The sequence below is a fragment of the Acanthopagrus latus genome, chromosome 2 (genome assembly GCF_904848185.1).
Source record: "Acanthopagrus latus isolate v.2019 chromosome 2, fAcaLat1.1, whole genome shotgun sequence".
In the NCBI taxonomy this organism is placed as follows: Eukaryota; Metazoa; Chordata; class Actinopteri; order Spariformes; family Sparidae; genus Acanthopagrus; species Acanthopagrus latus.
The window spans coordinates 3,335,690-3,347,775 of record NC_051040.1 but is presented as its reverse complement, the minus strand read 5'-3'; the positions used below and the strand labels follow the sequence as shown (position 1 = coordinate 3,347,775).

At 41.6% G+C, this 12,086-nt stretch overlaps 1 protein-coding gene across 3 annotated transcripts in view; it reads left to right on the top strand.

Annotated features, from left to right (window-relative positions):
• Positions 1-3,999: 3,999 nt before the first annotated feature.
• Positions 4,000-12,086, top strand: part of mark4 (microtubule affinity regulating kinase 4) — a 49,484-nt gene continuing 41,397 nt past the window's right edge. Inside the window, exon 1 of one of the 3 annotated variants that reach the window (XM_037124019.1) lies at positions 4,000-5,306. In XM_037124019.1, the coding sequence (XP_036979914.1) occupies positions 5,259-5,306 (48 nt within the window). In that variant the 5' untranslated portion in view covers positions 4,000-5,258. The remainder of the gene's footprint in view (positions 5,307-12,086) is intronic. The other 2 variants (XM_037124027.1, XM_037124010.1) reach the window with 2 other exon arrangements.

Sequence of the window (12,086 nt, the reverse complement as noted above, 5' to 3'; positions counted from 1 at the left end):
GCATTTCTGACAAAAGCATAACTGCACGACGCAGTTTCAGACAAAAACTCCCCAGTGCACACTGACAAACCACAGACATACACCTGTCATTTAGTATCTTTTACCTCTGGAGAAATCGAGAATCAACACAGAATGGGCTTATGATAAATAAATAGGATTATTATAGATAAAATAAATATTTCTGAATGTTTCTTGCAGATGCCATCTCAGCACACATATCTCTTTTCAAACATTTTAAAACCACGACTTACCAAACCAGATATCAGGAATGCAGTTTACTAACTTTATTTTTCTTGGAGAAATATTCAAAGGAAGCAGGAATTTGCGAAAATCAAACTTGTTAGATTCAGTGCATCGATTTTTATTTAGGCCTTAATAATCTAGAAGCATTCATGATTACACAGAGAGCTAAAAGAGAGAGAAAATGTTTTGAACCTGAGGTGGAATATTTCCATTTTAGCTTTGCATGATTAAAAAAGATATGAAATGCCATTTCAGTAGAGTCAAAGCTGAGACCTGGTCCAGTCCTTTAACAGGCAAGTTCAGGTTTATGGTTTAATTCTTTCAAATATTCAGTAAAATGACTCTGTGTGTCTGTTATTGTACTTTTTATCCTTGCGTGGACTTCTCCTGATTTAGACCTTGAAAGCATTTTTGGAAAGTGATTTTGTCTCTTCCTCTCTCCCTCCAAGGGCTGTTGAGGGTCGATCCAGATTTTAAAGGCAGAAGAAGCTAAATGTTTGTGTGAGGGCGAGGTCAGGCATGCAGCTGTGATGGTTACACTCAAGAAAGTCGATGGAGGTGCGCACAAGTGTCAAAGCACACAAATACGTGTTTGTTTGTGTGTCGATGGCTTTAGGGTCAGCATGAGCAACAGGCCGGATCGATTCCTGCTGACGTGCTCAGAGCTGCAATAATCACTAGCTTTGGTACACACACACACACACACACACACAGACACACACACAACTCTCAAATGCAGAGAACAACTGAGGCAGATTCACCTCCCCTTCCCCATTAGATGTATTGATGATTCCACATCCAGTGTTTTTTTCCTCTAATTGGTTTATACACAGCTGACCGGATAGTGATGACATGATGTCGGTGCACTCTGTAACACAGTGTTCAGAACAGCCTCTGTAATCCGTGGAAATATGGACCGCTGCTCCGGTTGTTCTTTCCAGCATCGATTCTATTGCTGTTTCAGCAGCAGCAGCAGCAGCAGCAGCAGCAGCACTCTGCTCTCCTGGTAAACCTCTTTCTTTCTCTGCGTCTGTGCAGAGGGATGACAGTGAACCTTCTTGTTCCAGCATTTTCCTCTTAATCTGCAGGGCTTCCGGTCACTGAAGGTCTCATTCACAACAAGGAAGTAGGGGTGCGAGGGGACGATGAGGCCCTGGGTTCGCTCCAACAGGTCCCGATCAGTCCAGGTAAGACTTGTTTCAAACATGAATCCAGTTACTCAAGGATGTGATTCCCTCTGCCTTGAATTCTTCACAGCGTTTATAAGGGTGCTTTTCTTTCCTTTTCTACCTTCTATAACACAGTAAGTAGTAAATGTGACATAATATAATGGTGGCATCTGTGTGCATCTCATCCTGGAAACAGTAACTCAAACAAAGCTGTTTGAAAAAGACAAACAATTAACTTTAAAGCATTTTAAAGGTCATAAGCAAAGAGTTGCATCTATGTTTCATTTCAGAAACCTAAATGTCATTAATGATAATACTTAAAGGTGTCAACTTCTTTAACAATAATACTTTACCTTTGCAGGAAATGTTTTGAGTTAGTTGGACAGAATATATAGAAATTAAACTGCACCTTCCCATTACAGAGCAGCTCATTTGCTTCTGAATCATTTTTTGGTATAAATATACGTGTGTATAATTTGTCAGTGTATTAAAAAGTAGAAATTAATGGGTTTCCAAAATCCTCTGGCTTTCAATTCTGTGTCAGTCTTTACATGAATGTCTTTGTCTCTCTTCTCCTGATTTTCTCTATAGTGTGAACAAGCTGATTAAAGCTTCAACATGGACCTTTTTTGTTGTCGTTGTTGTTGATTGTGGTGCCCCCTGCAGACTAAAGATGACGCTTGTGTACCATCAGACTACAGAGCAGCTTCTTCCCTCAGGCTGTGAGACTCGATTCATCTTCAGAACTCAAATGAACGTGAAAAAAAAAAAAAAAAGTTCAGACTTTATGACGTGTCCAACCCAGATAAGTTGGCATCTGACCCAGCGACAGGCTATAAGAATAACTAATAATAACACAGAAATCACCATTTTTGTGTGCAGAATTTAACCTCATAACCTCAGAACTGATAGTGACAAAAAACTTGACTTGCAATATTTAAAAATAAATAAAAAAGACGAGAGCATGTTTTCACAGTTGTATTAATGTGTTTCAGATGGGGAACAGAGTCCTCATATGCCAGGCTGAGTGGCAGTTTAATTGACTAGCAAGTCAACTGCAAACTGATATTTCTCTTTTTTCTGCTTTTCTGTTTTTTCAATATCTGACTTGCAAAGTTTAAATGAAAAAATGGTAATAGGAGCTAAAACAAGGGATAGTTACAGTCGACTGTTGCTGCTCAGAACCGTGTTGATTAGGCTGCTGCTGCTGTTTAATTACTCTTCTAAGTTGTGAATAAGTATTTGGTTGAATTGTCTTTAATAGGCTTAATTGTAATCCAGAAGCCAACAAACAGCGGAAGCAAAGGCAGATTTCCTGGTAGGAGGTCTCTACAAACTTCTGGTAGCATAATCTCGCTCTCTCTCTCTCTCTCTCTCTCACACACACACACACACACACACACACACACACACACACACACACACACACACACCCTTACAGACACTCACACACCACCGCATGTCTGAATGAATGGAGTGATTGTGCTTTTAAGAACATTGGGAGAAGGTCGGGTGAGGGATGGTGTGTTTTGCTGCTGGTGGAAAAAAAATCTGTTTTCTCTTATTTTATTTATTTTTTTAAAGTAAAAAATAGAAAATAAAAATCTAGTTTTTTGACAGCTGCACTTGTCTGGGTGCAAATATCAACATATATGAAGAGCATCTTGGATCTTTTTCATATATATTCAGAAATATAAAGTATAGTATTTAATGCAGGTTTTCACTTTTAGAGGGATTAAACACCTTCAGTATTCACTAGGTTTGTGTATTATTCAAAGTCTTAGCTAACAAGGTGAGTTAGTGGTGTAGTTTCTCTTTATTGGACATGAATTCACCTCATTGTGCTAAATTCTGTGACTACACACAGTTTATATCGACATCTCAGTTTTTTAATCTTTTCCCCTCACATGTAATGGCCCCCAAAGTTACACTGTCCTGTTGCAGTGTCCCGTTTCTTACCTCTGTTCTTCTTCACATTGCTTTCTTTGGGTCTTCTGCCTAGACACACACAGAGAAGTGACTGTGGCGTATTGGAGTTTGGATTGCAAAAGAATAAAAGAGTGGTTGTTCTCCAGATTCTGGCCAAATGTGTCAGTCATATTTGTATTGAAATGAAACACACTTGTTGATCAGGTGTATTACATGGTTGGTTTTCAAATACAAGAGATTTGCCTTGGTAATATGGTGCAAAACACTAAATGAAAAGCTCAGAGGTACAGTACATATATAGAGCAATACTATCAGTGGGAGGTTTCAGGGAAAATGGATTCATAAGTACTTACACTCTTCCATACAAATGTTTAAAATGAGGGAGTTAAGCCAAGAATTTAATTGTAGAAAAAAAAACACATTTATTTCTTGAAATAAATAGATTTTAACCACCAGGGGGCGATAATATCTTAGGAGAAAGTCACAGACTATGTTGTTTTCCTTGAGATGAAATATTTTCTCACAATAACATAATATAAATATATATTTATATATATATATATATATATATATATATATATATATATATATATAAATATATATTTATATATATATATATTTTTACATGTGTCAAGTCATCCCTCAGTTAATTGCGACTTTAAATCACAAGCAGACGTGAGCTACGACTACTGAAAGTCAGATGACCGATTTCAGGAGGAGCACCTGAAGGCAGCAGGCGCGAGAGGGGCGAGAAAGTCGCGCGTGAGTGTGCGCGTGCGCGGGCCCCGACGCAGCAGCCCTGCCTATTCTTCCCGCTGACGTCCCTCTGCCTCCCTCTTTCTCTTGTCACTGTGTTTTTCGGGAGGAGGAGGAGGAGGAGAAGAAGAAGGAGGAATCCCGGTTTCTGTCGTTTTTTTCTTCACAGAAAACAAACGTTTCCGACGCACCGGGGACATTTTCTTCGGATCCCTTCCGCTGCTCGTCCGACGCCGGTTACTTTTCGTCCACCGCTGAAGGCACTTCAGCACAGACCGAATGAGAGGAGCGAAGGGCGGACTTGACTGGGAGGAAGGACCGGAGACTTGACTGGGAGGCTGCACATCCGCCGCTTTCTTTAATTCAACCGCAGTTCACCGTTTATTTTAACCCCACATGCTCACTTCCTACGTGTGTCCGTGTCTTTGACGGTGTCCGATGGTTCCTGCTTCTGTTTCCGTGACCGTTTCTTCGTTGGGAGACACGTATTTTTTTTTTCTTCCTGACGTTTGTCACCCAGAAAAAAATCACATTAGCTAGCTAACAGGAAAACAGAAACTCCCCCCTTTTTCTCAACTCGCGGTGGTCGCAGGGACTCCACAGAAACCACGGCGGTGTTTTTCTCTTTTTAACCCGGCTTAGCTGCCTCAATGTTTGCGCTTTCTTTCATTTCATACCAGAAGACGATGCAGCTGAAAGTCAAGCAGTGGCCACCGGGATTGTTTTATTAACGACCCCAGCCGGTGTCAACCGAAATGGTACGATAGCGTCTGAGAAGGATCGGGGGAAAGTGAAGTGGGGAGGGGGGGTATCAGTCAGTCTGGACTGTGTTTTTTTTCCCCTTCAGATGAGGCTGTTTTGGTACCAGGCAGCCATGAGGTGGATGTAGCTAACCCGTTTGTTTTTTGTTTTTTTAAACGTATCAATTTAAGCTGGATCACTGTCTTGGTGATCTGTGCTGCCTTCACGGACTGTGACAATGAGGATTGTATGAAAAGTGGGGCTGTTTTTTTTGTTTTGTTTTTTTCCCTCCTGATACACAAAGCCTGGTGTGACTGACAACCAAGCTAATCTTGGGTGTTTTATTTTTTTAAACCCAGTGTGAACACAAACCCACAGCCCACTTCTTTCTTCTCTCTTGGACGGCACTCAGGGACGAAAATGTCTTTACGCACGGCACTGCCTGGGAACGAGCGGAACCCGGACCATGTAAGTAGATAATTAAAACGCAGGGTGTCTGTTTGTCACCTTCAGCAGCAGGGAATAGGTTGCCATTAGGGTTTTAGTGTGCTTTTGAAGAAAATTATAATAATAACCCCCTCTAACCTCAGGCCCTGAGATTAGTCTGCCATGTGCAAAGAGCAGCTGCAATCAAGCAGGGCGACACAGACGCGCTAATCTCCCCAAGCTCATTTGGGACGGGTTGCAATTGGACACACGGGCTGGTCAGGATGGGGATGGAGAGAGGTGAGGGGTGGGGGAGGTTTGAGGTGGAGAGTCGTGTTTGTGTGTGTGTTACATTGATTACACACATGCAAAAATGCACAGATGTAATCAATAAACTACCTAAAAATCTTCTTAGACTCTCACCTCCACCTCCTTCACCCACCGGGGTCTCCAGTGCGCATGTTTGCCTTCTCCCAGCTGATCAATAATTAATGCATCTGATGCAAGGCCACCCGGCCCTTCCACACCCAGCCTGCCCTGCACCCATCCCTCCCTTTTCCCTCCTCCATCACCTTATTTCTAGATTTCCACCTTCTCTGCACCCCTCCTCTCCACACTGGCTTGTCTGTCGAGTTTCCCCCTTTAATGAAACTGTGTGAAAGGCAGCTCAGTGGGCAGCACAAATCTGCTGTGTCAGGCTAGCCAGGTTTGTCCTGCCCATGTTTTCCTCTGTCTCTGGCAACGTCTGGGTTTATTGGGAGACCGGGCTTTGAGATAAATGGGCTTCTGAACCCTCTTACATTTCTATGTAAAGGTTCTTGTAAGGATACAAGCTTCTCTTTAATATCCATTCGCCAGACATTGATGCCAGTAGTGCAGCTGCACTGAGGATCCCCACCTTTATCTCAAGGGCACCTAGCTTACCCCGACCTAGCAGCCTGAAACATCACTCGCTCCTTTTGATTTAAAGCTCTCACAATGAGTCACGTCCTTTAGCGGCATCAGCCAACAGCTGACAAAATACAGAATACTTCCACCCTGTTTTTTTTAAAAGGATATTTCGTCACTACCCCAATCCCTGGAAGTCTGGTGTTAGGATATTGCGCCAGTGCCTCATGTGATATAAATGACAGCCAGCAGTAAATGCTGATTCACAGTTAGCTGCTTTTGTGGGCTTTCACACAGACCTTTCTCATAATGTTGAATATACGCAATATTTTGGTTGGGAGACTGTAACCAGGCTGTAAGTTTCGAATGTCTGTGGGCATGTACATAAAGATTACATTGCTCTGCTCAGTGGCACTTACAGTAGACATTTTAAAGGAACAGTTCATCCTAAAATAAAAATTCAATCTTCATCTTCTCACCTCCAAGTCAGGTGAATTTTCGTAGTACAGGAAACATTTCTGGAGCATCGCAGTAAAACAGCATTGATGTAATCTCATGAACAACTGAAGTACCTGGAGACTTGTTTTAACACTTAAAAGAGAAAACACAGAAAATGGCTGCATACAAGTCCAGCGTAAACCAGAACATTTACACTTTCAGATATACCACTTCAGATGGGATGTGTGCTAATGCTTTTTCTTTGCAGCTACAGTAAAGTTTGCATCTTAAGAAAGGGTATAAATAACATTTACAATGATTTTTTCTTTACTTTTTACAGCAAGTCTCCAGCTACTTCAGTTTTTAGGGAGAATACTGCAATGTTTGCTGTAAAGCTCTTGAAATAAGTTGCAGACTGCCAAACTTCTCCCATCTTGCCATCAGCTTCACAGTCAGTAATTAACGACTGAATTTTCATTTTTGGGTGAACTGTCCCTAAGTGCTGGCTGTACCCTCTTGAGAAAAGCTGCCTTTCCTCATCAACCTGCTGTGGCATCTTGACTGTGCTCCTGACTGATTTATACAGATAGGTGTTTATTTCTGGTAGCCCTTGCCACCAGCAACCAGTAACACTTTTAGTGGTGGCAGAATCCAGGAGGTATTTTGATCTTTTTATATGAACCTGCTGTGGACGGTTTAGACAGTTGGATCAAGCTTTTTATTCCAGTCATTATCAGAGTAAATGCTGAGCCTTGACCACAGGAAAGTCACTTTCCATTTACAGGATCTATTATTATTCTACGTATGAGCAAGCTTCAGATTATTTTTAGTAGATTTCACATAATAGAGGGTGTCACTGGTGGCTCCATTGTCCAGTTTAGTGTGTACAAGAGTGATAAACATTTCCTCCTGAACAGAGCAGTAAACTCATAATTGGGCCCATAAAGTGCTTGCTGCACCTCTGTTTTTTATTTTGTGTGGATGAATTTCGCAACCCTTCTCTCTGACTGCGATAGTGCGATAACTGAATAATCGCGTTAGTTACCAATCACGTAAACACTTTTTTCGGAATCGTCGCCTGTTCTGTTGTCTTAACTTACTTCACACTTCACACTCTACACTTTTATTATGGTATCATATTTTATTATTACATTGTAAAAAAACAAAAGCAAAACATATGTGGTGACCAAGCTGGTAGGGATGGAATCTGTTCAAAAAAAGCAGCGGAGGCAGCAAACTCATTGGCTGTGAGCTGGAAAACAGAATGATTGCAGTGCTCGCTCAGTCACAAGCCACTCGTGTTAGCAACCTCACCATGGTAACCACAGGGGGTCCTCCAAAACCCTCCACTTGCCCTCAACAACTGGGACAAATAACCAGTACATTCTCTTTTGGTTATGTTATCAACACTGGCAGTTCAACGTCTTGATAATGTTCGTCTGTCGTAAATTATGCATTGTGTGCACTCGGACTGCACTTTAATAAGCTGTAATGTAATTAAGATGCTATAAAGTGATATGAACTTGATCCAACAAGCCAATAGTTTGTCTCCTTTATGTGAGGGCAATTTGTCATGTTATAACATTACATAGCACTTTGGTTTAGGCTTGTAACAGTAGGCTCCATTGAGGTACGGTTAGCAATAGTAGCTCTCAGTGTAGCGTTGGAATACAATCAGTGAAGGTCCTTACAAGAATAACGATCAGGTTTGCTTGTAGGTCTGTGCTTTTTGTCGTTGCACTGTGGGAATGGACAAACCATTTTGCTTGGGGCATGTCACGAGGTTTTATTCATGTGTGAGAGAAAAGGAAAGTCCTACAGTAGGTATGCGTGAGTGCTTGTGCGCACATGTAAAGCTGTGTGTTCCTACAAAAAAAAAAAAAAGCTCATGTCTTTCTATATGCCACTGCAGGGCAGAGCAGGGCTTTTGTGTTCTCCATACAAGCCAAAGATTCATGAGCTTGCTGTCCTGACTTGTTACCCAAAAGCTGGCACCCACCTCTGATGCCTCGGATGGCATTCGTTTTACCTAGAAACACACCAGGCACAGTCATAAACAGCTCCAGGCTTTTAATCATCTGGTCCGCTGCGGCCAACTGAACCTCGTATGATCGGTATAAAATTAGGCAGGTTGATATTAGATGACCTATATTGGCCACAATGCCTCGCTGACGTGTGCTGCTTTGTACCGTCGCCTGCTTGCAAAACTGAAATGCGGTTTGAGTTACGGATGCAACAGTAGCCCAAAGGTCAGAGAAGTGGGCCGGTTACGGGGAAATTTCCGGCTTAAACCCCTGAGAGACAGAGAGCTGATTGCCTTACCAACTGTTAGCATTAACAGTTACTACCATGGTGCCCATGAGCAAATCACCGTGCTCCCAGTGGCCATGGTGACCGGCAGCGGTGGCAAGCTGTTGTAGTGCTGAGCTGAATCAGCTTTGAAAGTATGAATGTAAAGCAGGGCAGTGCTGGGAAAACAGCTTAAGAGATTTAGCAGACAGTCAGGCAGACTTTCCTTACTCAGATTATTATTCTTTGCTTGTGTTTTTTTAAAATTCTATTTATTTATTTACTGCAATTTCCAAGTGGCTCTGTCCACTGTGGCTTCTTCCTCCTTGGAGTGTATAGATGAGTTGGCACTAATTTGTCAGTGCTTTCACTGATCAGGCTCAGTACTTACAGAAGTGCTGTATTTACTTCAAATAGTATTCATTACTACTGTTGTAAATGTTTAAACAGAGGACAGTTCGTATAGAGAACTGACTGCAGTGAAATGTTCGCTGTTGGTTAAATGAGTTAGAAATGAGTCGTCATTTAGGATTAGTATATTAGGATTACTGAACTGCAGTACCTTTATGGCAACTGCCGAATTGCTTAATGCTATCAAATATTTACTGGCAGATTAATGGAAAGAAATACACCTGAAGTTGACAAAGACAGTTGGAGGGCTCACTCTGCCAGCAACTGCACAGTCATTCCCTTTTTATTCTACTTTGGATAAGGCAGATTAAATGCTACAATGGCTGATCTTACATAATGTATCTCAAAGCTAGCCTGTCTTCTATAAGCAGTTCTATATAGGTGTGTCTGAAATCCTGTAAGTCATTTTGCAATCCAGTTTCACCTGGATGTTAAACAAGCAGCCAAATGTTAAAATAAAAAAATCAAACAGGTTTAAAAGAACGGAAGCCAGTATCTGATGCAATCTGATGATATGGTAGGCAAACATATTAAATCAATATTGTTGGCATATAATGCAAATGTAACTGCCATGGCTTTCTGTCAGCACAAGTTGTTTTGCTGCCAGCTATTATGTAATTCTAGTTAAGACTAGCGCTGAACAGGTGGCGTTTTCTGGAGATCAGGCTACCGTGTGAAGAATGACACTGTTCACAGAGCCCCTGTTAACTCACACACACACACACACTCACACTCACACTCACACTTACACACAAACCCCTGCAGACAAACATATTATCGCACAGATACACACAATTACAAAAACAAACTGGCAGACGAGCATAAAGGACCCTCAGACACTCACAGTTGGAGCACACAGTCGGTCTGTTGTATTCATTGTGTAATGGGGCTCTTCTGCTGTCGGCCTCTCAGGTGTCGGCTTACTGTGTCTCTCCTCGGGCCTGAGCTGTTGCAGTTAACCCATGCAGATACATTATCTGCTCTTCCTGTCCTCCTGAGTGTGTATGTGCCCGAGTCTCGTGTCAGTATCTTGTTCTGCAGCTCCGTGGAGCTCATAGAGGTCTGCAGATTTTGTGAGATACGAAGAAAAACATTGTGTTCTGTAGGATGAGGGTATGTTATTTTCATTTTAACGACAACGTTGGTTAAATTCACGAGTTTTAAACTTTTAAACCCTGTGTATGAAGTTCTACACACCTTCTTTCCTTGCGTGCCACCCACTTGTTTTGCATTCCATATGCATAGATAAGAGTTATGAATCCATATAATACCGCCATTCATTTCATCAGGGTTTGTTTTTTTTCCGTCTTTCTAAAAGCTACTGCCTGATAACTGGTTTGTAGTGGTGTACTCGTACTCTAAGCTGTATGTGATAAAGATAGTATCATGTGATCTATCTACATGTGTTGTAATGTTCTTGTTAACCAGAGGAAATGTCGCATCAGAAACAGCTGTCACAGTTCCTGTCCATTAGCTGCTGCAGACAGGAGCTGCACGACAACAGAGAGTCCTCTAATTGTGGCCGTGATGAGGCTGTTTTCACAATACTGGCATTTGAGGGTTTTTTTTTAGGGGTTGGGCAGAATTTTGCTTTGCTAAAATGTCCATTAACAGACAGATAATGGCACATTGCAGGTGCTGTGGACTGCTTCGTCATGACTTCCTGTAATAGTGGTGTCCTGATGGTTTCCTCTAGCGGACAGCATCAGAAAAACCTTCTTGGTCAACTCTGTAATGTTTTTGTTTCATAAAGGCATATCAGTAGTTTTGAACTAAAAATATCTAACAAGAAAATTCTTTGGTTTGAACAGTCACAATACCCGCACTAATCTTTATCTGTGAAGCCAAACCAACCATTACTTCTCGTTTAGCAAATACTACAACGCAGGTCAGGTGTCAGCTTATCGGCGCCCCCCGTAGCTTGACATCTCAGGAAAATTGCTTTGGGCATGAGGAAGCCAAATAATCATGGTGAGAGGTTGTGCAGACCTTGTGATTTTGAGTCAGACTGAAGTGGCAGAAACAAGGACTGTGAGCTTGGGGAAGGTTAAAAAAGGGAGTGGTTGGAAGCTGCTGAGCAAATTATGCACTGAAATGTGAAATGAAATGAGAGGAATTGACTCAATGTATGAACAAATCGGACACAGGGAGAGAATGTGAGCAACAAGAGAGTAAAAATCTAGAAAAGCATAAACAGGCACTACTAAGAACATGTTAAACATTTGCTACTTATAGTTTCTTCAATGTGAGGATTTGCTGCATTACTTTGTCATGTATTAAAGTGAATGAAGAGGCTTAAAAACGATCAAATGGATGAAATTTTGGTTCTTAGCTGTTGTTCGGACAAAAGAAACATCCTGAAGATGCTACTTTGGCTTCTGGGAGATTCTGATGAGCATTTAAAAAAAACATTTGAGAGAAAATGATGCATTTTAGGAACACTCACTTTCAATATTTTCAGTATAAATAAAGTACTGGAGATAAAATGTCTAAACTGGACTCTTTCCTGACCTGTCTGCTCATCTGCTCATGTTTCCTGCCCCTGGTGCTGTGTTCCTACATCTCTTCTTCATCTGAGTTCAACATTATCGTTACCAATAGAAATGATGGCCTGAGGAAAAGCTTGTCTCTGTTTGCATTTGTGGAGACTTTTTAAAAATGTATCTCAGAGGCTGCAGTGACACAGCATTCAGGAAACGGATCATTGCAGAGAGAAGAATCAGTCTGTGTAGAGACGGAGAGAGAAACCGAAGTCTGGCCAAGGAGTGACTCAGCTCTTTAATCCGCTGCTGCTGT